General features: G+C 56.8%; 6 protein-coding genes across 6 annotated transcripts in view; 3 read left to right on the top strand and 3 right to left on the bottom strand.

Annotated features, from left to right (window-relative positions):
• PTSG_10284 (proprotein convertase subtilisin/kexin type 5) overlaps nucleotides 1–7232 on the top strand; it is a 17785-nt gene extending 10553 nt beyond the window's left edge. The window contains exons 22-35 of the mRNA XM_004988276.1: nucleotides 168–605; nucleotides 824–887; nucleotides 1037–1160; nucleotides 1307–1406; nucleotides 1631–1834; nucleotides 1987–2213; nucleotides 2374–3297; nucleotides 3495–3695; nucleotides 3928–4125; nucleotides 4373–4926; nucleotides 5123–5176; nucleotides 5459–6399; nucleotides 6591–6623; nucleotides 6782–7232. Of these exons, the coding sequence (XP_004988333.1) occupies nucleotides 168–605; nucleotides 824–887; nucleotides 1037–1160; nucleotides 1307–1406; nucleotides 1631–1834; nucleotides 1987–2213; nucleotides 2374–3297; nucleotides 3495–3695; nucleotides 3928–4125; nucleotides 4373–4926; nucleotides 5123–5176; nucleotides 5459–6399; nucleotides 6591–6623; nucleotides 6782–6855 (4136 nt within the window). The 3' untranslated portion in view covers nucleotides 6856–7232. The remainder of the gene's footprint in view (nucleotides 1–167; nucleotides 606–823; nucleotides 888–1036; nucleotides 1161–1306; nucleotides 1407–1630; nucleotides 1835–1986; nucleotides 2214–2373; nucleotides 3298–3494; nucleotides 3696–3927; nucleotides 4126–4372; nucleotides 4927–5122; nucleotides 5177–5458; nucleotides 6400–6590; nucleotides 6624–6781) is intronic.
• Nucleotides 7233–7351: 119 nt separating this feature from the next.
• On the top strand, nucleotides 7352–8807 carry PTSG_10283 (uncharacterized protein). The gene has a single exon (XM_004988275.1). It carries the CDS (start codon nucleotides 7405–7407, stop codon nucleotides 8692–8694), a length of 1290 nt encoding a protein of 429 aa, XP_004988332.1. The 5' UTR covers nucleotides 7352–7404; the 3' UTR covers nucleotides 8695–8807.
• A 696-nt stretch (nucleotides 8808–9503) lies between these two features.
• PTSG_10282 (uncharacterized protein) lies at nucleotides 9504–10769 on the bottom strand (the record flags this gene model as incomplete). Its single annotated transcript, XM_004988274.1, has 1 exon — nucleotides 9504–10769. The coding sequence occupies one exon, from the start codon at nucleotides 10767–10769 to the stop codon at nucleotides 9504–9506; it is 1266 nt and encodes a 421-aa protein (XP_004988331.1).
• Nucleotides 10770–10919: 150 nt separating this feature from the next.
• On the top strand, nucleotides 10920–15041 carry PTSG_10281 (uncharacterized protein). The gene is made up of 8 exons (XM_004988273.1): nucleotides 10920–11303; nucleotides 11533–11955; nucleotides 12133–12286; nucleotides 12432–12496; nucleotides 12656–12779; nucleotides 13064–13224; nucleotides 13450–13556; nucleotides 13815–15041. Exons 1-8 carry the CDS (start codon nucleotides 11106–11108, stop codon nucleotides 14791–14793), a joined length of 2211 nt encoding a protein of 736 aa, XP_004988330.1. The 5' UTR covers nucleotides 10920–11105; the 3' UTR covers nucleotides 14794–15041.
• PTSG_10280 (uncharacterized protein) lies at nucleotides 14973–21895 on the bottom strand. Its single transcript, XM_004988272.1, has 16 exons — nucleotides 21705–21895; nucleotides 21308–21391; nucleotides 21074–21157; nucleotides 20797–20880; nucleotides 20520–20603; nucleotides 20252–20335; nucleotides 19984–20067; nucleotides 19707–19790; nucleotides 19438–19521; nucleotides 19176–19259; nucleotides 18906–18989; nucleotides 18648–18731; nucleotides 18453–18548; nucleotides 17393–18349; nucleotides 16667–17264; nucleotides 14973–16519 (listed from the first exon to the last, which is right to left on the bottom strand). Exons 1-16 carry the CDS (start codon nucleotides 21827–21829, stop codon nucleotides 15401–15403), a joined length of 3819 nt encoding a protein of 1272 aa, XP_004988329.1. The 5' UTR covers nucleotides 21830–21895; the 3' UTR covers nucleotides 14973–15400.
• Nucleotides 21896–22466: 571 nt separating this feature from the next.
• PTSG_10279 (uncharacterized protein) lies at nucleotides 22467–25292 on the bottom strand (the record flags this gene model as incomplete). The annotated part of the gene is made up of 9 exons (XM_004988271.1): nucleotides 22467–22876; nucleotides 23053–23186; nucleotides 23364–23418; nucleotides 23640–23739; nucleotides 23943–24224; nucleotides 24341–24485; nucleotides 24664–24768; nucleotides 24958–24998; nucleotides 25246–25292. 9 exons carry the CDS (start codon nucleotides 25290–25292, stop codon nucleotides 22769–22771), a joined length of 1017 nt encoding a protein of 338 aa, XP_004988328.1. The 3' UTR covers nucleotides 22467–22768.
• Between the last annotated feature and the right edge of the window lie 823 nt (nucleotides 25293–26115).

Raw genomic sequence — 26115 nt, 5'->3', positions numbered from 1 at the left:
AGAGAGAGAGAGAGAGAGAGAGAGAGAGAGAGAGAGAGAGAGAGAGTGTGTGTGTGTGTGTGTGTGTGTAAGCGTGAGATGGCGGGTGCTGTGTCAAAACAAAATCGCCCCCATTGCATTGTCAGGTGTAACCAACACCTTAACCCCACCGCACCTTCTGTTGACAGTGTTTGACCGCAACATCTACGGAAACCGCGCCGTGCTGTCTGCTCGTCCGACCCTTCCGTCCATTGTGGGCTCTGAGATCTTGAGCAAGGAGATGAACCTGGCCATCTCCAAGGAGGTGTCGCCCAACAGCGATTCGAGCTTCAAGCTTTGCTTCCGCGCATCCGACCACGGCTTCTCCGGCTCCACCTTCCACTCGCGCTGCGACAACAAGGGCCAGACAGTCGTTGTTGTCCGTTCGACAGAGGGCAGCCCACAGGGCCCGCGCGTGTTTGGCGCCTTTGCCCCCAACAGCTGGCGCTCCGACACGTCCACGTGGCTGCAGAGCAATGATGCCTTCCTCTTCCGCTTTGTCAACAACGGCCAATTCGAGCGCACAGATCTCCTGTCCCAGCCGCAATATGCGCAGTACACACGTTCAGGCTACTGCCCTGAGTTTGGTGAGTGACTGTGTGTGTGTTGTGTGTGGTTGTATGTGTTGTATGTGTTGTGTGTGGTTGTGTGTGTGTGTTGTGTGTGTGGAAAGGTCTGCAGCTTGGTGATTCATTGGCATCTCCAAACTCGCACACACGTACACATTTTCTCACGCACACACACACACACACACACACACACACACACACACACACACACACACACACACACACACACCAACCAGGGGCGTCCGACTTCCGCATGTCAACGGACTGCCGAACGGCCAACACCCAAACCAACTCGTACACGTAAGAAATGAAATGATGGTACTTTGTGTAAACATGAGGTGGAGGCGGCGGTGGTGGGGCCAATCACACTGCGATGTGCCATGCAGTTGATTCCATGTGCTCGTTCTGCCTCACATGTGTGTCCTTTGTGGGATCACACGCAACAACAGGGTGCATGAGAGCATCGACTCCTACAGCAACACCTGGTTGGCCGGTTCGCTCAACGCGTGGGAGGTGGACGACATGGAGGTGTTTTATCGCGTCACCGAAGCGCCAGATGCGTGTGCTGATGTGGTGAGTTGACGCTTGGGTTAGGTTTGGTGGTTTGCGAGCAATGTGCCTGTGGTGTGCGCAATGTAGTGAGATGTTTGATTTGATGCAGTGCACCTGAGACTCAACACATGCATCCCTTTGCCTACGAATCATTACACAACATGCAGACATGTGATCCACCGATGGGTCAGTGCAAACTGCCCGGCCGCTGCGTCAGCGGCGAGTGCGTCTATGATGTCGCCCCGAATGGCACCCCATGCAACGACGGTCAGTATTGCCAAGTGTGTGTGTGTAAGCGTGTGTGTGTGCGTGTGCATGTGTGTGTGTGTGTGTGTGTGCGTAAGTGTGTGTGTGGGTGCGTAAGTGTGTGTGTGGGTGCGTAAGTGTGTGTGTATGTGTGTGCTTTTGAGAGCATCATTTCGCGACCACACGTCTCCCCATTCCTCATCAACAAACACATCCACATACCCCCCTTCACATACGCCATACAGGCGACGATGCGACCGTATTTGACGCGTGCCAGGACGACGTCTGCATCGGCCGCCATCCCGTCATCACGGAGGACAACCAGCACACGTTCACTGGCCTCGATCCGTACACCACCTACGCCTTCCGTGTGGCTGCCCGCACCGTCCGCGGTCAGGGCCCGGCCTCTGACGCCGTGCGCGCTCGCACCCTCTCCGGCACCCCAACAGGTTGGCGCTTGTGCGTGTGTGTGTGTGCGAGTCGTGCTTTGAGTGCGCGTGATTCCTTCGCCTGGCTGCCTTCTCCCTCGCACACGATCGTTTGTGCCCTGTCCTCATCCACGCGCCATTTCTCGCCTTTCCTTCCCTCCTCAACCCTTCAGGTCCACCCCAGGATGTGGTGGCGCGAGCGGCAGCAACGACCGTGTTGCACATCACGTGGAAGCAGCCGCTGTTTGGCGAGCGCCACGGCACCATCTCATCGTACAAGCTGTGGGTGCAGCGCCTGAACAGCATGCGCCAACCAGCGGGCACACCCTGGACCATCGTCACAGGCAACGATCCCACCAACTTCAACCTCACAAGCCTCGACGCATACACATACTACCAGGTTTGTGTGCACATGTGTATGAACATGTTGGTGGCATCGTTTGCTCAACTTGCTCTCTGTCAAGATTGACCGGGGTTGTACCACCACACACACACTCACACACACACACATGCACACCCTTACACGCACACACACACAACCGCAACAACCACAACAACAGGTCAAGGTGGCTGCCTCCACCATTGATGGCCTGGGTCCGTACAGCGATGCGTCGATTGCTCGAACAGCAGAGGGAACACCACCCGTTGCACCCACGAACGTGCAGGTGGACAGCACAACAACCGAGACTGTCACGCTGAGCTGGGACCCAATCAGCCCGCTCCAGGCTGATGGCATCCTCATTGGCTACACCATCTCTGTGCGTCAGGGACCAAGGACCGACTGCACACGCCACCCCGCCAGCATCGACGTTGTCTACATCGACACACCACGTGTTGAGACCTACACCGTGCTTGAGTTGGAGGACACTGCCGTGTATCCGTACGAGTTCCAGGTTGCAGCCCGCACTGCTGCTGGCGAGGGCGTATACTCTGCACCAGCGCTGCACATGACGAACGGCGGGTCACAGGTGTGCTCCGGTCCGTCCGTGTGGACATCAGACGTCACCAGCACATCCGCCAACGTGTGGGTGAAGCCACCACCAACGGTTGAGCTTAACGGCAACACCATTGCCACCATCAACGTGACCGTCACGGCCGTCGAGGACTCCAACCGCCGCCCCATCACCGGCGCAACACCGGCATGGCTCGTGTTCTCTGCTGCTGATGGCTTCAACGCCAGCCAGGCGCTGTCTGGGCTCGACGCGTACACGGTGTACAACGTGGAGGCCGTGGTCATCACCACGACTGGCGTGTCTTCGCCGACGTCTGCTCCCTACACGTTCCGCACCGCCGAAGCGACGCCCGGTGCTGTGGGCTCGCTCATTGCACAGGAGGTTGGCGACGTGGTGAAGGTGCTGTGGACGCCGCCATCGCCCGCAAACGGCATCCTGTACTATCGTGCACACATAGAGCCGAGCATCGTGAACGCCAGCAGTGTCATTACCACGCCCACGCAGAACTGCACATTTTCAGGCCTGCTCTCAGTACGTGTTTCGTATGCTGTGTGTTTGTACGTGTGTGTATGTGTTTGTGGGTGTGTGTTTGTGCGTACGTGTGCATGAGTGCGTGTGCGTGTGTGCGAGCGTGTGATGTTTGCCGCCTTGCCGAACGTCTGTGTTTGACATCATGTCGCTGACATCTACACCGTTAACATCCTCCTTCGGTGTTCCTCTCTTTACAGGGCACGACGTACACGGTGAACGTGGTTGCGCTGACGGGCGCGGGTGCTGGTCCGCTGCGCCAAGTCGTCGTCACGACAGTCCCCGCCGACGTGGCGGCGCCCATCATCACGCTTCAATCCGCAGCAGAGACAGAGCTGCGGCTCAAGGCCACTTGGACCAGCCCACTCACTGCCTTCCACCTCCAATACAAGGCAGAGGGGGTGAGTGTTGCGTGTGTGTGTGTGTGCGGGGGAGGGCGTGGTATGTGTGTGTGTGTGTGGTGGCTGTTAACGTGAATGTGCCATGTGATAGTCTCTGTGTGTGTCGTTTATCACGCCACCATGGGAGGCTACCAGGCGTTCGCGACAGCCGCTTACCCGTGATGCTTCATGCGCATCACCATCGCGTGACTTTCGCCAACACATCACACCTGCGTACATTGACATGGGCTAGGACTCGAAGTTTACGTCAAAGCAGACATTCCCCGTGTCCCGCAGCAATCGTGAGACCACGTTCACCCTCTCTTCGCTGGAGCATGCCACGTCCTACACCATTCGCGTTCAGGCCGACACTGACGAAGGCCTCGGTCTCACTGCTCAGTTCCAGTTTGACACCGCTGTTCGCCCGCCAGCCCCACCGCAGGCAGTCGTGGTGCGTTGCTTGTATGTGTGTGTGAGCGGAGAAAGGGAGAGGGGAGCACGCAGCGTTCTGCAGCGGTCGTGAAGGGCAACAAACAAACAAACACACACTGGCGCATGCGCATGCGCGCATACACATACACACACAAGCGCGCACGCACGCGCAAACATGCACACAACACACGCACAATCCATCACGTCACCACTTTCGCACCGCACTCTAACCCCTTCCTCAATGACTGAACATCCATCGTCAACAGACGTCTGTGATCAACAGCACACACGTGCGCGTGTCGTGGACGCCCGTGCTGGCTGAGCGCCGGCTGGCCGCCGTGACTGGGTATCAGGTGGTTGTGCAGCAGAACAATGTGCTCCTACCACCCATTGATGTTGGGCTTGCCACGTCGCACGTCATCGGTGGACTGCTGCCGCTGCGCCGCTATGGTGCCGCTGTGTATGCGCGCAACAGCGGTGGGGATGGTCGACTCAGTGCGGTTGCCGACTTCACGATGCCCGCGACGGAGTGCGGTGAAGGCGAGTACGAAGCTATCCCTCCGACGAGTGACACCGATCGCCAGTGTGCAAAGTGCACCGCGTGCGGCGCTGGGGAGTACGAGGTTGCGTCATGCACGCGCACGAGCGATGTCGTGTGTCAGCGGTGTCGGGGCGGATGTGGTGCCGGGGAATGGGTGTCGTCGCCGTGCACGGCCGATGCCGACACGGAGTGCTCGCCATGTACCACCTGTGGCAGCGATCAGCTCACGGCTGCAGCGTGCACCGAATACTCCGACGCCATCTGTGTCCCGCTCACCACGTACGTGGAGCAAGTGTCTGTCTGTGTGTGTGTGTCTAGCGAGGGGTAGTTTGTGAGTGTTTCTGAGTGTTTGTGTGTATGCAGTTGTGTGTTTATTTGTTTGTGTGTCCATGAACTTTGCCGAACGTGTACAGTCACATGTGTAGCTGCTTCTCACACCATTTGCCGCCTGCTCTGTGTCATTGCTTGGCGACAGCACGACGACGACGACAACGACAACGACGACCACCACGACGTCTCCGACCACCACGTTCGTTGCAGCTAACAATAACCCTTGTTGTTTTTGTTGTGAAACTGCTGCCGTGTATGTGTTCAACAACACGCATGCCAAAGGCTGCTTCACCGTCTTCGCCCACTATCCCGGCACTCTTTTCTGTCATCACATGTTTACACACACACACACACACGCCCACACACGCACGCACTCACACACACGCACGCACACGCACACGCACACGCACACGCCCACACACAACACCACGACCACCGCCACCGCCACCGCCACCGCCACCACCACTTCCACGACTTGCAGGGTCCCGTGCCACCCGACGTGCGCCACGTGCGCTGGCGAGGCAGCTGATGAGTGCCTGTCGTGCTATGGCAGCTACAGCGTGTACCTTGGGCGCTGCGTGCCATCGTGCCCCGCCTCCACATACACGGAGAGCGGTCAGTGTTTGACATGCCCCGCCACGTGCGACATCTGTACGAGTGCTGACCTGTGCATCACGTGCCGTCGCGGGTACTTCCGTTCCAACGGCGCTTGTGTCAGCAGCTGCCCCGCTGGCTCGTACGCTGACACCAACTTCGGTTCATGCGTACCATGCACCACTGGTTGCGCCACATGCAATGCTGGTGGCTGCACCCAGTGCGCTGGCACCAAGCTGCTCCTGCCAACCGGCGACGCATGCGTGGACGCGTGCCCGGACCAGTACTTTGCATCCACCACGACGCTGGGCGCACGCGAATGCAAGATGTGCGACCCATCATGCAGGGCGTGCTCTGGCACCCTGCCGACACAGTGCACGGCCTGCTTTGGTGGGGACGAGCTGGTTAATGGCCGCTGCGTGCAGGCGCGCGACGGCAGAACAACCACCACCAATACTGACAGCAACAACGCCAACGACAATGCGGCCACGACCACGCGTGACCCGTCCGCCTCGCAGTCTGGATCGGGCGGCAACAGCGCGGCCACCAGCCCGCTCGTGTTCGTCGCTGTCGGTGTTGGTGTCATCATTGCGGTTGCCATGATCATCATCGTCGTTGTGCTCAAGCGCCACTACAGCGGCCACCACGTCCTCCCTGCCACCGGTAGCGCTGCGGGCAGCGCCCATGCCAAGGACGACGACCGACGGCGCCTGGACGTGCGCACGATGACCAACCCCGCGTATCTGATCAACGACCCGTCGTGGGTGCAGAGCAGGCCATCATGGGCCGCAAATACGGCGGCGAACGAGTCGAAGCCCGAGGAGGAAGGTGTGTGTGTGTGTGTGAAAGGGGGGGGGGGGGAGGGGAGTAAGGTACCGTGTGTTAGCGCGCGTACAGGGGGAAGTGATGGATGTTGGGGTTTGCAGCTTTGCTACAGAGCACCGTCTTGCGTTGATGTGAATTATCACGCCAACTTTCTCTCACATGCGATGGACATGCGATATGCCAAACTCTGGCAGGTCTGTACGAAGACCACACCATCTACGAATCACGTGAGTGATTATGGATTATGTCAACTGTGCGTGCATGGGACAATTTGGCATGAGACTAATGTTTGACAGTTGCCATCGATCATGTACAGCACCCCCCCCACACACACACACACTCGCGCACACACTCACACTTACACACACACACACACTTCCCACAGCGGATCGTGATGAATATTTGACAGTGACACCCGACACGGAGCTTTCACCGGCACCGCGGCGCCAGGGCAACTAACGAAAAGCAATCACATGTGTGCGTGTGTGATTTGTTCTGTGCTTTGCGCTGCCGTCCTTCGATTCTCATCACAGGTTTCTTCCTCGTTCGCAGCGCATGTGTCGGTCTTGTGAGGTGCCTTACTACAAGCGCATGCTGTTTCGCCCAATATGCTTGCTGCATCGCGCACTGTTTTGCTTTGTCGCTTTCCCCAGTTCAACATATCCTCCTCCGTGTTCACCTGCACCTCGTGCAATTGCACGTCATCGTTCATCATTTGCCATGATTGTCATCACGACGACTGCCGTCACCATCACCAACATGTGTCGTTGTCCTCATCGTTGTCATTCTCCTTGCTACCACGACATCGTCACCATCAGCATCACCATCATACGGCCCTCGCAGCCGTTGTTTGAAGTTGTTGGAGAGCGAAGCACTCGGGTAAAGAGTGTTGGAGAGTGAAGCACTCAAATAAGAGTGTGAGTGCGACAACACACACAACACGCAAACAAACCACCAAGTTGTGACGTTTGGTGGAAGTTATTACAAATCATCGGCGACAGCACGACGATGATGAGGTGGAGGAACAACAACCGCACACAACCAGCAGCCACAACAGCGCGCCTTGTCGCACTCGTGCTTGTTGCCTGTGTGGCGGTGGGGTGTTCTGCAGAGGTGGTGTTTGTGGAAGATGAGGCGGGGACACTGCACATCAACACGAGCGATCCTGCACGCCAGCCCGTTTTTGTCAATGGCGTCAGTGTTGGCAACTTGTTCTCAGCAGCAACAACACAGCAGCGCATGATTGAGCAGCAGCAGCGCCGCATCGCCGCGCTGTCGGAAGCCGTGTGTCGCATGCGCGTTCCTGCAGCCGACACGACAAGCATTGTCTCAACAGATACCGCGTCCCGTGACGTATTGGATATGGAGGGGGCGAAGTGGAACGGCGCCGTGCTGGCAGGCGATGGCCGCATCTTCGGCATCCCATACGACGCGGCGGCGGTGCTCATCATCGACCCGCGCGCGGGCACGGCCGATGCCACAACCATCAGCGGCCTGGGCGAAACCGGTGCCAAGTGGGGCGGCGGAGCTCTGGCCAGCAACGGCGTTGTCGTCGGCTTTCCGCACCGTGCAGACGGCGTGCTGCTCATCAACCCTGCCACCAACACGGCAGACACGACGAGCATCGCCGGCTTCGGCACCAGCAGTGGCAAGTGGATCAGCGGCGTCGCAGCCTCCAACGGCCTCGTGTACGGCATCCCATGGGACACGTCAGCCGTGCTGGTTGTGGACCCTGTGACCAACGCCAGCGACACCATCGCCATAGCCAGCACTGCGACGGCCACGGGCGGGCGGTGGTACGCTGGCGCGCAGTCGGATGCGGGCCTCATCTTCGCCGTGCCGTACAACGAGCGCTCCGTGCTGGTCATCAACCCAGACACGAATGCAACCGACACCATCGCCATTACAGGGCTGTCCACCAACACCCAGGGCTACTTTGGCGCCGTCCTTGCTAACAACGGCCACATTTACGGCATCCCGTTCTCCGCGAGCAGCGTCCTCGTCATCGACACCGCGGACAACAGCACGCGCGCCATCGCCAACGGCGTGCCAACCAGGCCAGGCAAGTGGCGTGGCGGTGCCCTGGCTGCGAACAACGGCTTGGTGGTCGGCGTGCCTTTTGGTTCCGACGATGTGCTCGTCATCGACCCTGCCACTGAGACTGTGTCCACGACCATCGCCGTCCCGGACAGCGACAACTTCAAGTGGACGGGCGGCGTGTTTTCCCCCGCCACGGAACTCGTTTACGCCGTTCCGTCCGCGTCGCACTCGGTCATCACCATTGACCTTGGCTGCTGAGGCGTGTGTGCTTGTGTGTGAGTGTGTGTGTGGTTGTGGTTGTGGGTGTGCGTGGTTGTGTGCGTGGTTGTGTGTGTGTGTCTATGTGTGTGGTTGTGTGCGTGGTTGTGTGTGTGTGTCTATGTGTGTGGTTGTGTGTGTGGTTGTGTTAGTTGTCATGTACTGTGTGTGCGCATGTCGTTGCGTTCACTTGGTACATGTTGGTGCGTGCTGAGGCGCTTGTTTCTCCCTGCGCCTTTCTTTCCTTGTCTCTGCTTCCCCACTGCTGACGCCCTGCCACTGGGTAACAGTTGGTGAGTGTGCGAGTTCTGGCCATCTCTTCCAACGTATCGGTCTGTTGTTATTACGTTTCGTGTGCTGTGATGGCATTTTTCCTGTTCACGGTGAACACGAGCCCTTCTCGACCGTTGAGCGTTTGTAAATGATGTTGTAGTGTAATGTAACAAGCCCATTGGAATGCGAGTGTGCAGACGGCAACAACGGGGCTAAAGGGGGTGAAGCTATGTGCTTCTAAAGCTCGCAGGTACATGGAAAGGCAGTGAAGAAGATCCAAGATACGCACACGCATACATTTTGAAAGCTGCCCGCGTTCGCGAAATGCTGTTTGTGCAGCACGCAAGCAAAACAAGGCACTTCAACACACACACACACACACACACACACACACACACACACACACACACACACACACACACACACACACACACACACACACAAACACTCACACACACACACACACACAAACACACACACACACACACACGTAAACACAAACACACACACACACACACAAACACAAACACACACAGTCAGTTGTAGGTGGGGCAGGTAGCACAGAATGCAGGACAGCGTGTGAGGGGACCCTTGAAGCCCGGACACACGCACTCGCCAACATCGCTGCAGTCAAACGCGACAAGGGATGGGTTGCCGCTGATGCGGAGAGAGCCTGTGACAGACGCAAGCGAGAACATGTCCACGGCAGCCAAGTCGTTATTCGAAACAACCAGGCTGCCGTCAATGGTGGTGAGGAACCCAAAGTCAATGCTGGCGATGTCATTGTCTTCGAGATTCAGCGACCCATCGATTCGTCGTGTGTACCCGAGTTCCAGTGATGTCAGGTCATTGCCAGCAAGGCACAGGCCCGTGGTGCTGAACACGCCAGACCAGTCAAGCCGCGACACAGCGTTGCAGGCATAGGACGCGCCTTCGTCGATGGTGTTCGGCAGTGTGTCCACGACGAGCTTCGTGAGCCGGTTTGAGCTGAGGTCGAGGCGGCCGGCAATGGTGCGCAGGCGGGCGAAGGTGTCAATGTTCGTCAGGCGGTTGTAGGCGAGGTCGACGTCGCCTTCCACGCGCGTGAGAGCGCCAAAGTCAATGGTCGTCAGCGCGTTGTTGCTCAGGTCCACGTCACCGTTGACAATGCTCAGGCCGCCAAAGTCGAAGCTGGTGATGTCGTTGTAGGCCAGCAGGAGCGAGCCGTTGAGGTTTGTGAGCTGCCCAGTGCTTACCTGGGTCACGTGGTTGAAGACCATCTGTACGTCCCCGCCAACAAACTGCAGCGCCTCAAACGCCGCAGACACCAACACGCCAGTGTCGTAGTAAGAGCCAGGGACAACCACATCCCCTCCGACGTACTGCACATCACCAAACTGCAGCTCCGTGGTGTTCCTCGACACGGCAATGGAACCCAGCACAAGTTCCAGCGCGTAGAACTCGTCGCAGCAGCACTCCACCACGGACGCGACAGCGCAGGCGCCACTTTCGCTCACCAGCCGCCGGGACGTGGCATTGGAGCAATCGAGAACGCCATCGTACACGCGCGTACATGACTGCGTTGTAGAAGCAGAGCCGGCACCAGATAGCCCGGTCGCCGTGTTTGTGTCGGTGTTGCTGTTGGTGTTGTCGCTGCTCGACGCTGCACCCGACGCGCTGTTGTCGCTGTTGTTGCTGCCACCGCCAAAGTCAATGGGGACAGCCACCAACAAAACTGCAGCCACGAGGCCCGCGCCGCACAACAGGAGCATCTTGCGCATTCGCGCTCCCTGTCGCACAGGCACATTGCCACTCGCGTCCATGTTGAAGTTGTGGGGCGAGGGGCTGATGCAGCTGGGTTGTGTGTATATGTGTGTATGTGTGTGTATGTGTGTGTGTAGTTGTGTATGTGTATGTGTGTGTGTGTATCTGTGTGTATGTGTGTGTAGTTGTTGCTGTACGTGCGAAGCTGTTGCTGGGCGTATGTGTACATCGAGCAATCGAAAATCGAGAGGAGGAGCGATGATGTCATACGGATTCCATACACTGTTAACGCGTGAGGCGTACAGCACAACACCCCCAATATCGAATCTCACACACGACTTACAGCCACCCCAGGTTGTCAAGAGAAGCAGGACCTCTGAGCGCAAGACCCAACAATGGTGGCGACTGTGCCTGGTGCACTGGTACTCGCTGGCGCTGCGCTGCTGCTTCATATTGGACAAGGGGCGCACGGGCTTGCACCTGGTGAATCACACCCAAGCGACACCACAGAGGCTGAAGTGTGTGGAGTCGCGGTGGACTACATTGACACAGGCACCGCGCAATACAACGACCTTGTCGTCTACGAAACATCAGTGAGTGTGTGCGTGTGTGGTGTGTGTGTGTGTGTGTGGTGTATGTGTACATGTGTGTGTGTTTGTGGGTGAGTGCGTCTGACATGCGTGTGCATGAACGAGAACCGTGTTGCATTGTTGCAGACACACAAACAAGCCTTACAAACATAGGCACACACACACACACACACTCTCTCTCTCTCTCTCACACACGCACACACGCACGCACGTACCTACTTCCTGTGTACAGGGAAACGTGGCGTTTCAGGATGAGACGTTCAAGCGCATGACCGACTACATGGCACAGCTGCTGCTCAGCCTTGATGTTGTGAGCACGGAAACAATTGTTGTCGTTGACGGATTCACGCCACGGCCAGAAGTGGCGGTGCGCGCGCCAAACCTGCTGGACGTGGGCCGCGCACTTCGACTTCGGTATCAAGCGGACGGGTCAGCAGCAACGGCGTCCCGCCTTGCCACATTGGCACAGGCGTGTGTCGACGCTGGCTTTGACTTTGTGTCCGTTCCAAATGACATTGGCTCAGACAATTACGTGCACGTCAGCGTTCCGAAAATGACGTGTGGCAACGCCGCAGCAGACCTCCTCTTCATCCTCGACGGGTCAGGTTCTGTTGGTTCCTCCAACTTCCAGACTATGCTCTCCTTCACTCGCACGGTAGGTGTATGTATGTGTATGTATGTGTATGTATGTGTATGTATGTGTGCGTGCGTGTTTGTGTGTGTGTGTATGTGTGCGCGTGCATGTGGGGGTACTCAAGCTCAACTCCCCGCATATTACCTCTCTGTGCTCCTGGTTGTGGACACAACAATGCGCCTTTACAATGCCCTCCAGGTTGCGACGTTCTTCGACGTGTCGGCGGACACGACACGCATTGCCGTGATGGTGTACGCGTCCTACAACTACCTCATATTCGACTTCAACTACATCCTCACGCACACCAAAGACGAGCTGCTCGACGCCATCAGCGCAATCAACTATCCGTATGGTTGGTGTCTGGTGTGTGTGTGTGTGTGCGTGTGTGTGTGTGTGTGTGTGTGTGTGTGTGTGTGGTATTGTGTTAGCGAAGGGCACATAAGTGGGTGCTTCGGGTACTCACTGTATGCATGTTGCGCTACGCGCTCGCATCACAGGCGGTACGAGGACTGGTGGTGCCCTCGACTACGCGCGTACCGTCATGTTCACCGCTGATAGAGGCGTGAGTGTTTGTGTGTTTGTGCGTGTGAGGGTGTGTGCTTTTTGCGCGATTGACTTCGCTGCATGCCTTGCACTCACCAACTGTCGATCATGTGCCGGAAGAACCCAGCGTTGTCAAACTTGCTCACTTGTCCCCTCTTTTCGTTTTGTCTGTGCCCAGGTCCGCCCCAGCAGCGAGGGTATCCCGCGTGTTGCCATGGTCATCACAGACGGCGCATCTGCCGATGACGTGGCCGCCCCTGCACAGCAGCTCCGTGACGAAGGAGTGACGCTCTACGCCATTGGTGTGTAAGCATGTGAAATGGAGGAGGGATGGCTGTGTGTGTGAGTGCGTGTGTGAGTGCGTGTGAGTGCGTGAGTGTGTGTGTGTGTGTGTGTGTGTGTGTGTGTGTGTGTGTGTGTGTGTGTGTGTGTGTGAGTGCGTGTGTGTGAGTGAGTGCGTGTAATGTGTCTTCTTGCCTTGTTTGCGTGTGACTACTCGTGGGCGCGCAGCGACTGGCTCAGCATTTACTTTCACACTCTCACGTGCGTACATCGCTTGCCGCATGTTTGGGCACCCGACATAAAGGCATTGCCGGTGCCAACGAGAACGAGTTGAACGAAATCGCCAGCCCGCCCATCACCAGCAACGTCGTCTTCATCTCCACCTTCAGCGAATTCGGAACGCTGGCTGCAGCCATTTCCCGCGCAAACTGCGACCGCGCCGCCACCGTCTCTGCGACACAAGACGTACGGTTGTGGCTTGGGGGTGAGGGTGTGCGTTGTGAAGCGTGAGGAGGCAGTGGGGTTGTTCATGTAGTACTCTGAAAGTGCCCTCACATGTACACGCAACTACACATGTTCACACGAACACGTTCATACACACACACACACACACACACACACACACACACACACACACACACACACACACACACACACACACACACACACACAAACACATTGCGGCGGCAGATAATGGTGAACGAGACTGCCCCGGGCGAGATCCGCTATTTCCAACCAAACCTGCAGGACCTGACTGACGATGTCCTCATCTACATCGAGCAGCTCTCCGGCGATACGTGAGTGGCCACCGAACCGACTTGCAATGACAGCGGTGTACGCGAAATTGCTTGCTCGCTTCAATGCTTGGTCGCTGGCCGTTGTGTACACGAGTACGTGGTGCCACTCTTGGTCATGCCCGCGGCGTATTGCGGTACGGTGCACGCAACGATCCTCCCACAGCCAATCACACAGCCATCCTCTCACACACACACTCACTCAATCACACACTCACAAACACACACTCACACTCACTCGCACACCACCCTCCAACGCAGCGATTTGTATGTGTCGGGTAATGACAGTCCTGGCCCTTTCAACAACGACGCCTCTGTGGAGGGGGACGCCCCCGTAAAGGCCGTGCTTGTGAACAACACGGATTCGTCGGACCTGGTGTACATTGGTGTGCGCAGCCGCTCCGACAACCCAAACGACACCGTCTCCTACCGAGTCGTCGTCACCAACTCGCTGTTCGTTGGGGATGCCACATACACTGTATCGCTCTCTGCACGCGATAACGTCGTCGGCAAGGGCGTGTTCCGCATGCCCGCGCTTCGTGACTTTGGCCTCGGCCTGGAGCGGCACGATTTCGACTACACGCTCGGCGGACCGGACAGCGAGTACTTCTACCTCACCAACAGCGGGGTCGACATTCTGTTGCAGCGGGAACTGCAGTTTGGCGTGGCTTACTCCGTCATCGTGCGTGGCACGCTGGAGGACCCAGTCCAGCTCACCGGCAGCGTGATTGTCACCTTCATCTTCGATTCGACCACTACTACCACAACAACAACCACCACGACGACCACGACCACAACCACGACAACCGTATTCGCTGGGTACCGGTACGAGGCAGTGGCCGACTCCCCTGCAACGTGGTTTGAGGCAACAAGTGCATGCGCGTCACGAGGCGGCTTCCTTGCCATCGTTCAATCACATGTTGTCAGCGACCACGTGGCGAAGCTGGCGCGCAACGCGACGCGTGCTGTGGGTGGCAGTGAAGATACAGAACTGCACACGCAGGCGTGGATCGAGACATACCTGCCTGCCAGTCTTGCAGGCGACGGTGGTGTAGCCAACCCGTCCGAGACGTTGGCGTTTGGACCGTGGACGCCAACGACAGCCCGCAGCGAGTGTCGCTTCAACTGCCCCGCGCTCATGTTTCGGAGCAGACAGTCCAGGGCCATGGCAGTGCCAAAGGACATCCAGTGTGAACTCAAGCGCCCCTTCATCTGCCAGATCCCCGTCTACTTGCATTGATGTGGGTGAAGAGGGGGGTTGTACGATTGTGTTGGGTGGTTGTTAGTGGTGCTTTGTTGTTGTTGTTGTTGTTGCAGTGCTGCTGCAAGCGTGCGTGGCTGCAGCCATCGCTTTGTCTTGTTGTATTTCATCGATGCTTCAGTTGATTCGCAATGCTTGCGTTATTAGTGCATGAATCTGGGGGAAGGGGGATTGAGAAGGGGGGGGGGCATTTGTACATTGGTATCAAGATTACAATGGGGGCGAGACGATCACGAAGTTCAGAGGACCGTGTATTGGGCCCAAAGCAACGGTAACGCGGAAACATGTGTGGTGGTAACTGAACAGGATTCAAATGCAGAAGGAACTCGGTGGCAACAGGCTGGTATGAGAAGGAACAGCATGACCACTGTAGGAACGAAAGGAAACAGCAAACACACGGGAACGGAGGCTGTGCATGAACGCAAACGCAAAAACATGTGCAAGACAATTGGCGGAAGTACGAAGCTGCCAACCACCACAGGCACAAACGCACACGCGCGCACGCACACACAAGCACGCACGCACACACACACACACAACAACAACAAAGGTTGCATGTGAATGACATCGTCTCCACTCTTGGTGTTCATGGCAGGGTTGACAAGTGCGACAAATAGGCGTCCATGTCCACCTTCACGAACACCTTGGCAAATGGGAGGACCTGCGCCTCTTGCGAAACGACGTACTCCTCAAAGGCAAACGTGCCAGGTGTGGGCGTGGCCTGTAAGTTGGTGGCGCGTGTCACCTGCGCATAGTGGGTGTCTTGGCTTTCATCAAAAGGCTTCCCATAGTAGGAGCATTCATTCGAGCCATGGGGGTAATCTGCGGCCCGGGTGATCGGGTATGCCAGGCCAACGCTGGCAGCGCACAGGAGCATCACGTGCTCGTCATTTGAGTTTGGTGAGCGCAAATCACCATTCAACAAAACACGCGTGGAGTACCCTGCGGCATAGCTTGTCTGCGGTGTGAGGTAGATGCCAGATCCGAAGAAGCCACGGTCGCCCGGGCTGCTGAAGTTCGCTGCCCCACACGCGGTGATGCTGTCAGCGACATCTTCTGCACACCCGTGGAAACCGATGAGCACGTTGACGTGCTTCAAGCCGGTGCGTGTTTTTGCAAACAGCGTCCTGAGCCGATGAAGCATGGCTTTCTTCTCTGGATCACCAAGTCCAAAGTCCTTGTTGAAGGGATTTGCAGGGTCTGGATCACCACGACGCGTCGCTGACCGCTCCACTTGCGTCTGAAACGCCCGCAGCATCGTGGTGGACTTGGTCATCTCCACGCGCGACAGGGTGAGGCCCGGCGTCATCTGGCTCTCTATCCATCGATAGAGGTCGGTGTTTGGTGGCAAGGGTGCCGAATACACGCCATGCGAGCTCGGTCCGCTCCACGGGAGCTGCTCATCAAAGGTGTCATCAAGCCGCCAAGCAGGGTGGTGCCATTCGTGGTCGCGCAATTGCCAAGACGGCATGATGGGTGGTGGTTGCGTGGGCGCCTGCAGCAACAGATCGCCAACGCGGTCGGACACTGGGGTCTGGCCTTCCCTGTGGTGCGTGGACGTGACGAGCTCGTCTGGGCCCTTGTCCGTCAGATCCTCGAGCTTGTGAGCGGCTGGGTACTGCTCGTGGCACTTCAGGCGTTTCGTGCTGAGAACAAGGTGGACGTGGTCAATCCCTCTTGCTTCCCCTTGTAGCACAGACAGCACCTGCCATCAACACGCAAGTGAGCAGAGGATGGGATGAGGGTGAAAGATGGAAGCTGATCATCTGCTGACAAGCGATGGGCACAACAACGCAAGCTCACACACACAACACACATGCCCACAAGCACTCATAATCGCTCACAAACCGACCTGTGTCATGAATGGCAGGGCCTTGTGCTCTGCGCCAGAAGGTGCCCGCACCCAGACGTCGACTTCTCGATCGCCCCGCAGTAGTCCAAGGCACTGCACAGCATCGTGTTCACAGAAAAAGGCGTCTGGCCACACCTTCAGCGTTGCGCCAAAAGACCTGTGCAACAGCGTCTGCACGTGCGGGAAGAAGCCAGGTGGCAGCGCAAGTGCCTTGCTCTCGACCACCAGCAGTCGTCCGGCATAGAGAGGCCAGAAACCAGCTTGAGGCCAGGCGGTTGCGAGATCGACCTTCTTCTCAACGCGGCTCGGCAGCATGAATCGCCGTTGGCCATCGTCTGAAGGCAGCAGCTCGAAGCAGAGGAGCGTGTGCTGCAGCACGTTGATGACGAGATCTGCGTCGGCGATGCCTCGGAATGCGGTCTCCAGGTCCGTGAATGTCACGACCCCTTTCTTTGTGATCGAGCCTTGCTGCACGCCATCCGGCGTCAGCGCTCTCCCCAACACGTCATGTAACAGCCAGTTCGGGTCAACAAAGACGAAATCCTGTAAGGTGGAGTTGTTGGAGTACCAGAGCAGATCGCCGCGCGTGTGGAGGTACCTGTGTACATGTGTGGGAAGCATAGGTAGCAACGGAGGAGGGGTGAGAATTCTTGCACTGGTACTCAAGTCAGTTAGCTGATTACACACCACGGATGACAGATCTGCGAAGTCTTGATGACAGAGTACCTTAAGGCAGACGAAAACATGGCCATGTCGAAGGATGTCAAATCGAGTCCAGGTGCGCGGGATAGGGTTAACTGAAAGAGCGCATCGATGGCCCACACTCGTTTCTCCTCCCTGGCTGGTCGAAGGGTTGTGGCAAGTAGATCCACAACTCTGGGGACGAGAAGCTCACGCCCTCTCAGCCATCGCCAGTGTCGCACAAGGCGTGACCGGAGCACATCAAACCCGGCTTCACCACCCTGATGACAGTTGAGGGAGATGAGGCTGTCTTGGATGTCAACGATGCTGCCATACGTGGTCTTCAAGTGTGCGACCATCGCTGCACCCCACGGTGGCTGGCCATGTTCATCCACAAGTCTCTTCTTGCGAGCAAGATCCCTCTTGGTGCCCACAATGAGCACACGCGGCCTCATCTCTTCCATGGCATCCCCGTCTGCCGTTGCTGTCGCGGCTGCCATGCCCTGCTTCAGTCGTGTGCAGATGAACTGCAGCCAGTAGTTGGCGCGCTCCTTCACATGTTCTTCCGGCTCAGACAGGTCGACGCAGACGACAAACGCAGCGAAGCGATCCGACATCATCAGCGTGTGGATCACGTGATATGCGAGCTGCCCGCCAAAATCGTACACGCGGAGAGAGGCGGCTTCATCATTGGCACGGCTGGAGTCTTTGAGCTTCATTTCACAGACCCGAATGCCGGGTGTGCGCGCACCAGGCTGTTCTGGATCGTGACGTGGCTGCCCGAACCAAGATGACAGGAATCGGGAAAGGTAGCCGCTGGCCTCATCAGCACCTGGGAGCGACTCGATCATGGTCGTCTTGCCAATGCCACCATGGCCGCACACGAACACTTTTGCTGTCTCCAGAGGAACGGAGCCTGTTTCTAGCAGCCTGAGAAGATCGAGCTGGTCTTGGTAGGCGGCCTTGGCGGCAGGGCTGAAGTCGTCCTCTGTTCCGTCGTACCTGAGGAGAAGAATAATGCAGCGTGAACGGAGGCAAGAAGATGGGGATGAGACGGGTGGTTTTAACAAGAGCACGCCTGACGCAGCACTCTGTATGAACTCACAGGCTGTAGACGACGTGGAGGTGTGGCCGCTTGGTGCGGAGCGTGGCCAGTGCACGGGCAACGGCAGTGGAGGATTTGAGCTTGTCCTCAAACAGCCTGTGATGCCGTGAAGAGGGAATGTGAGATGAAAGAACTTGAACTGAAATTGATTCGGTGCATGTGGGTGGAGCAAGGTCGCAAGCACACGAAACTCACAGAATCTTGGCCTTGGCGTCAATGTGTTGCAGCTGCTTCAGCACGTTCACCATGCCACGCTCCGTGATACCATTGTGGGAAATGCTGTTGGATGAGATGGAGAAACAGGTGAGTTGGCAACAGGAACGAAGCGGGTCACTGTTGCAGGCAGGAATACGCCCTGCTTGCTTGCAACTGGTTTGAGCGGCGGCAGTGACAGCACGGCAGCAACGCAGCCCATTTCCATCTACATGTGCACGTGTGCGTGGACACACTCACAAGAGTGATGTCATGGTCGTATTGTGCTTCAGCATCTCCGCCAACGCCGCGGCGCCCCTTGGGCCGATGGAGTTGGCCCCCAGGCTGTCAAGACGGTATGATGCCACGCAGGGCGATGATGCCACGTGAGTGAGGAAGAGCGTGATGATGATCGTTGTGGGTGGCAACACAGTCGTTGCACCCCACCCCACCACACCACACATGTGCACATGATAAGGTGCAACGACAGTGACGCAGCATACATGTGTGTGTGTGCGTGTACACACTCACCCGAGTCGTTCGAGGGTCGTGTTGTGCTTCAGCATCTCCGCCAACGCCACGGCGCCCTCAGGGCCGATGCGGTTGTTGTACAGGCTGTCAAGATGGTATAATGCCACACAGGGGGATGATGCCACATGGGTGAGGAAGAGTGAGTGAGTGCGTGATGATGATTGTTGTGGGTGGCAACACAGTCATCAACCACACATGTGCACGTGATAAGGTGCAGCGGCAGTGACGCAGCATACATGTGTGTGTGCATGTACACACTCACTAGAGTCTTTTGAGGGCCGTGTTGTGCTTCAGCATCTCCGCCAACGCCACAGCGCCCTCATCGCCGATTGAATTGTTGCTCAGGCTGTCAAGATGGTATGAAGCCACACAGGGCCATGATGCCATATGAGTGAGGAAGGGTGCGTGCGGGATGATCGCTGCGGGTGGAAACACAGTCGTTGAACCCACTCCACCACACACGTGCACATGATAAAGGTGCAACAGGCAGTGACGCAGCATACATGTGCATGTGTGCGTGTACACACTCACCCCAGCCCTGTCATGGTCGTGTTGTGCTTCAGCATCTCCGCCAACGCCACAGCGCCCTCAGGGCCGATGTCATTGCCAAACAGGCTGTCAAGTTGGTGTATTGTCACGCAGGGCGATGATGCCACGTGAGTGAGGAAGTCAGAGTGAGTGCGTGATGATGATTGCTGTGGGTGGCAACACAGTCATCAACCACACATGGGCACATGTGTACGTAATAAAGGTGCAACGGCAGTGACGCAGCATACATGTGTGTGCGTGTGTGCGTGTACACACGCACTCGAGTCTTTCGAGGGTCGTGTTGTGCTTCAGCATCTCCGCCAACGCCACGGCGCCCTCAGGGCCGATGCGGTTGTTGTACAGGCTGTCAAGACGGTATGGTGGATGCCACACAGGGGGATGATGCCACATGGGTGAGGAAGAGTGAGTGAGTGAGTGATGATGATTGTTGTGGGTGGCAACACAGTCATCAACCACACATGTGCGCATGATAAGGTGCAACGGCAGTGACGCAGCATACATGTGTGTGTGTGCGTGTCCACACTCACGCGAGCAATGTCATGGTCGTGTTGTGCTTCAGCATCTCCGCCAACGCCACGGCGCCCTCAGGACCGATGCGGTTGCCTCCCAGGCTGTCAAGATGGTATGATGCCACACAGGGGGATGATGCCACATGGGTGAGGAAGAGCATGATGATTGCTGTGGGTGGCAACACAGTCGTTGAACCCCACCCCACCAGCCACACATGTGCACGTGATACGGTGCAACGGCAGTGACGCAGCATACATGTGTGCATGTGTGCGTGTACACACTCACTAGAGTTGTTTGAGGGCCGTGTTGTGCTTCAGCATCTCCGCCAACGCTGCAGCGCCCTCAGGGCCGATGTCATTGCCAAACAGGCTGTCAAGTTGGTGTATTGTCACGCAGGGCGATGATGCCACGTGAGTGAGGAAGTCAGAGTGAGTGCGTGATGATGATTGCTGTGGGTGGCAACACAGTCATCAACCACACATGGGCACATGTGTACGTAATAAAGGTGCAACGGCAGTGACGCAGCATACATGTGTGTGCGTGTGTGCGTGTACACACGCACTCGAGTCTTTCGAGGGTCGTGTTGTGCTTCAGCATCTCCGCCAACGCCACGGCGCCCTCAGGGCCGATGTCATTGCCAAACAGGCTGTCAAGTTGGTGTATTGTCACGCAGGGCGATGATGCCACGTGAGTGAGGAAGTCAGAGTGAGTGCGTGATGATGATTGCTGTGGGTGGCAACACAGTCATCAACCACACATGGGCACATGTGTACGTAATAAAGGTGCAACGGCAGTGACGCAGCATACATGTGTGTGCGTGTGTGCGTGTACACACGCACTCGAGTCTTTCGAGGGTCGTGTTGTGCTTCAACATCTCCGCCAACGCCACAGCGCCCTCAGGACCGATGGAGTTGCCCCACAGGCTGTGCAGACACACAAGAACCGCAGGGAGCGACGGTGAACACACGTCCAAACATGCGCCAGCAGGAGAGGAGAAAGGGGTGCAACATGCAACACCGCCACCCCAATCAACCATGCATGTCACACGATGCAGATTCATCATAACCACGCACTCGAGTGCTTTGAGGCAAGTGTTGTCCTTGAGCGCCTCAGCCACTGCACGCGCCTCAATGTCGCCGAGGCCAGCACCAACCAAGCTGTAATTACAAATGAATGGTGTGTGTCATGAAATGAGCAAGAATAATGAGGATAAAGAGAGCAAAAACATGAGGGTGCCAGTCACAACCTGCCACAAACACACACAAACACACACAGTGTGTCCAGGCGGTGCGAGGGGACAGGACACGTACACGTGAACACCCAACAGCAAGCCACACCAAGCTCATTGCAACACAAGGACAAGCCAAGCAGCAGAGAGAGGGGAGAATAAGCACAACCACAAGAAGTGTCCTTCTCTCCAACACATGCATGCATGTTCCAACACGTCGTTTTGGTTGCTTTTGCACTCACCCCACATTGTCCCCACACGTGTTGTTGGCGATGGCCCTGATCTCTTCCTTCACCCCATCCTTCAGCTTCGTCTGCGCCAGCAACGCCTCCACCTCCTCCCTCGCTCTCTTCTCTCCGCCGGACATGGCGACGGCGCGTCGTCTTTTCTCCTTGTGGCTTGTTGTGACGTGTTCGTGAGTGACTGGAAGAAGACGACGACAAAATGGACGACGACAACTCAACGCGCTGCTTTGTTTGTTTCCTTTGTTTTGTGTGTGTGTGTTTTGCGACTCAGCCATCTGGACGATTCGCAAAACCTTACAGAGGTTATCCGCACAGCAGCGCTTCCGTGGAAGATGTTCGTCAACAATCTCATTCGAGCCCTCGTTGTCGACAGAAACACAACAAACAAACAGGATGAAGTGCCTCCAGCCAGCAACAACCCGACTCTCTTGTCGCCGAAAGGAACAACAGCCGCGCCCTCCTCGCTTGGTCTTGCCTGGTTGGTACAACACACCAGTGTCTGTAGCCACATCAACCACAAACATCACCGCCGCTCCACCATCACCACCGTCAAGCGGGTCTCATCATCTTCATCGAGCCATTTTACTGAGGAAAGAACAGGTCCGCCACACAACCCACAAACAACGCTCTCAACACCTCAACACACATCCACACACACAGCAGTGCCCAAATGCAACATGAAGCCAAGCCAACCAAACAACAGCCAACCCCTCTGCACATCAAACAACACCCTCCAGTCACAAGCCAGAATCAAATACGCACAGCAGCAGCAGCAGCACACATCCACCAACCACACCAAGAACGTGTTCAGCCGTACACAGCGCCATACAATGAAAAGAACAGGCAAGCACAAGAAGGGCGTGACATAAGCAAGCAAGCAAGCAAGCAGGCGAGAAGGAGAGTGAAGGAAGGGAAGAACAGAAGAGAAGAGAAGAACAAGAAGAGAAGAGAAGAAGACAAGGGAAGAGAGCAACAAGAGGAATGCGACAGAGGAATCGACAGACATCCAGCCATTCGTTCAACTTGTGCACAAGTTGACACGACACATCACAACATGGCGACTACGCGGACGAGCCAAGCGCCTTAACAGCGCGCTGCACGCGGGCGTGCACCTCAGGATCCTGCATCAACTGCCCCACCACCCCGTGGGCAGGCGAATCCTGCATGTTCTACGAGAGGAAACGACACGAGGGCGTGAGAATGAGGAGTGCAAAGAGGAGGAAGGAGGAGGAGGAGGAGGAGGATGGGAAAGTACACGAAGTACACGACAGTCGCGCATATTCGAGGCAGCAAACACACACACACACACACATCACATAAATCACACACAACACAACCCACGCACCATGAGGCTGTGTACATGCCCTGGCAGTGGGGCTCGTCGACGGCGGCCGCCGGGGTGCCAATCATCTGCACAAACAAACGCCCGCACAATCTTCACCGGGCTCTCAGGCGCGGTCACGCGTGGGATCTTGCCGACTGAAGCAACAACAAAAGGAAGGCGAGGGAGGTACAGGAAGCAATGAGGAGGGGACGGGGGAGTCAGTCGGGAACAAGAACGACAGGCGGCAGAGCACACCACCGACACATGCAGCACGACCAGGCCATGCACACACACACACTCTCACTCACACAAAGTACAGCGGTAGCACTCACGCTTGGAGGACCTCGACGAGGTATGTGAAGATGTACTTTGCTTCATCGTCGTCTTCTGTAATGGACAGCCAGTCAAGCAAATGTGTCAGCATCTCGGCTGTGCAAGGGTTGGTGGTGGATGGGTGGATGAGGAGGTAAAGAAAAAGCGACGAAAAAGTGACAAGAGCAAACAAACAAAGCAAAAGGACGGCGAAGAAGGAGTGTACCAACGCACGCACACACGCACACACACACACACACACACACACACACACACACACACACACGCACACACACCTCTGAGAGGCCGTGTGCTCGGTTGCGTGCAATCTTGACAAAGACGGAGATGCAGTTCTCGGTCGCGCTGGTGTTGGGCGATTCGCGGGAGCCGGGCACCCTGGATCACAGCGAGCAGCGACTCAACAGCCTGAACGCGGCAGGACGACAAGGGGTGGCGGTGAGGCTTGGCAAGCCGAAAGTGGAGAAAGGAGGGAAACGACGAAGCGACATGTTCACACATGTTCACTCACACACACACACATACACACACACACACACACTCTCTCTCTCTCTCTCTGTCTCTCTTGGCCTTGAGCGCACCTTGTGTGGATGTATGAGGGTTGTGGATCATCCTCCTCAATCTGGGCGGCGCTGGCTTGCATAATGCGCATGAAGTCGTGTGCATCCGGCGCAAACATGTCCTTGCAAACAGACACGCCCATCAGGCCGCGCAGCATGCGGTATTGCCTGTTGTTTGCGTGTTGGAGAATGTTCTTCATAAACGGCACAGAGTCATTGTCGTAGTCCCTGAACCGCTCCTGCGCCACGTCGGCCAGCACATGCATGCCAACCAGAAACACGATGGCCACCTCCTTGCTGCCGCTGCAACCAGTGAGGAGCGCAAGCACACCATCACCTCATCAACTGCCGCTGTTGTTGTCATTGCGTGCAGCACCACCACAACAACCGCCACAATCACGGCCAATCCCTCTTCCAACCACGGTGTGGTGGTCCACGAGCCAACAGCATCCAGCGCAGTGAGCTGCTTGAAACCGGCAGCGTGCAGTGACGGCTGTGGCCGCGGTGTGATGCTTCGCTGGCAGACGATGAGGTGGCGGAAAACAGCAGCAGTTGTGGTTGAAGCTGAGGTGATTGAGATGGGCAGGGAGAAGTACAGCTAGCAGCAGCGAGAAACTGGCTGGCAAAAGGGCCTTGAGTGCACCGCCACAACGCCGCGCAGGACAGCAAGCAGTGCAGCTGTTGCTGTGTCAATGTGGTGTGGTTAACGATGGTGTGAACACGCATGCATGCACACACACACATGGCAGTGTCGGGGATAGTGATGATGATGTGGCAGGTTGAGGTGGGGCCACGTGCTGGCAGCACTCAATCACAGCAAAGGTGCAATGCCGGTGGCTGTCAGTGGCTGCGATTGGTTGAAGCGGCGTTGCGGTGACGATGTGTGTGGGTGGTTGGCTGCAGCAGCAGAGCCTGCGCTGGGTCGGAATCGGTGTGCGCACGCGTGCAACGGGAGGGTGGGGCGTAAGATGCAGGCGCTCTGCTGGGCGGGGGTGATGCGACTTGTGTGAAGACCAAAAAGGAGAGAAGGGAGAACTGACGATGAGAAGCTGTCGTGCACGACGTGCCAGTGCAGCCCTGCATCAGCCCAGTGGGGATGTTGAATGGTGTTGTGTTGACGAGGGGTGGTCGGTGTGCGTGGTTGTTTCGACATGCGGGAGGAGCAACGAGTGCAAATGAATTCAATCACACACACACACACACACATCTTGTGTGGCGCTGGGAGCGATGTCTGCTGGTGCGTGTCAACCAGCAGTGCTAGTGGTGTCAGCCATGGTGATATGGAAGCGGAAGTGTGGTGGTGGGATCTTTCACCTCAACACACATTCCAGCCACCACGCTGGAGACCACGAGCTGGCTCACTGTCTCCATGCCCGTGCATGGCACCGACCACCGTCTGACAGTGGTGATGACAATGTCAGCGGCCTGCTCTGAAGCAAGCACACATCGTGACAGGGGTAAAGGAGAGAGTGTGTGTGGGGGGTGTGATTGACGAGGGGACGCGGTTGACAAGGACAAGGACTTGCAGAGGGGATAAGTGGGGGAAGGAGGAGTGCAAGCTGTGGTGTGCATGTCGCGTCACACAGCGCATTGAGGTGCAGTGCAGCCGAATGGAAATCCCAGGCAACACCCCCCCCACGCCATCAGCCATGCACATACCGAGACAGAGCGAGAGAGAAGGAAGTGCCTCTTGTTGCCGTGGCACACGGTGATGGCACCCGCTCAAGGATACGGTACTGTTGTTCAAGCCACCATCATCATCCTCAACGTCAGCCTGCAAAACAGGTGGTGGAGGTGGAGATGAAGACGCGCAGCGTTGCAGCCAAAAGCAAAGGGGGAGGTGGGAGGCATGTGACTTGAGACGTGTGAGTGGGGGGGGGTGGAGAAGAGAGGGTGTGCAGAGAGCAGGTCAAGCAAGGGGTGTGCAAGAGAAAGAAAGGGAGAGTGGACTGCGAGGAAGAGAGGAACAGTGTGAAGGAAGCAGAGCAGTGAGTACAACACACACGCACGCACCACGTGGTGGGCGTGTCGCTCGTCCACGTGGAGTGAATGAATACATGTCCTTTGTTTGGCTCGCTTGCCTGCTTGCTCGTCTGCTTGATTGATTGATTGATGGATTGCATGTGTCATTGTCATCATCATCAATATCCCCCCGCTGCTCCCTGCTGCTGCTGTTGTTGTTGTTGCTGCTGCT

Source organism: Salpingoeca rosetta (assembly GCF_000188695.1).
Source record: "Salpingoeca rosetta unplaced genomic scaffold supercont1.36, whole genome shotgun sequence".
Classification (NCBI taxonomy): Eukaryota; class Choanoflagellata; order Craspedida; family Salpingoecidae; genus Salpingoeca; species Salpingoeca rosetta.
The sequence above is the reverse complement of the archived record's forward strand: the minus strand, read 5'-3'. Positions and strand labels throughout refer to the sequence as shown.

Coding starts and splice junctions, on each gene's coding strand:
- PTSG_10281 (XM_004988273.1), top strand. CDS start 11,106: ATGGTGGCGACTGTGCCTGGTGCACTGGTACTCGCTGGCGCTGCGCTG. Junction 12,497..12,655: donor TGTTCACCGCTGATAGAGGC/GTGAGTGTTTGT, acceptor GTCTGTGCCCAG/GTCCGCCCCAGCAGCGAGGG. Junction 13,557..13,814: donor GAGCAGCTCTCCGGCGATAC/GTGAGTGGCCAC, acceptor CCTCCAACGCAG/CGATTTGTATGTGTCGGGTA.
- PTSG_10280 (XM_004988272.1), bottom strand. CDS start 21,829: ATGTCCGGCGGAGAGAAGAGAGCGAGGGAGGAGGTGGAGGCGTTGCTG. Junction 20,336..20,519: donor ACGGCCCTCAAACAACTCTA/GTGAGTGTGTAC, acceptor CCATCTTGACAG/CCTGGGAGGCAACCGCATCG. Junction 18,732..18,905: donor ACGACCATGACATCACTCTT/GTGAGTGTGTCC, acceptor CTCATCCAACAG/CATTTCCCACAATGGTATCA.
- PTSG_10283 (XM_004988275.1), top strand. CDS start 7,405: ATGATGAGGTGGAGGAACAACAACCGCACACAACCAGCAGCCACAACA.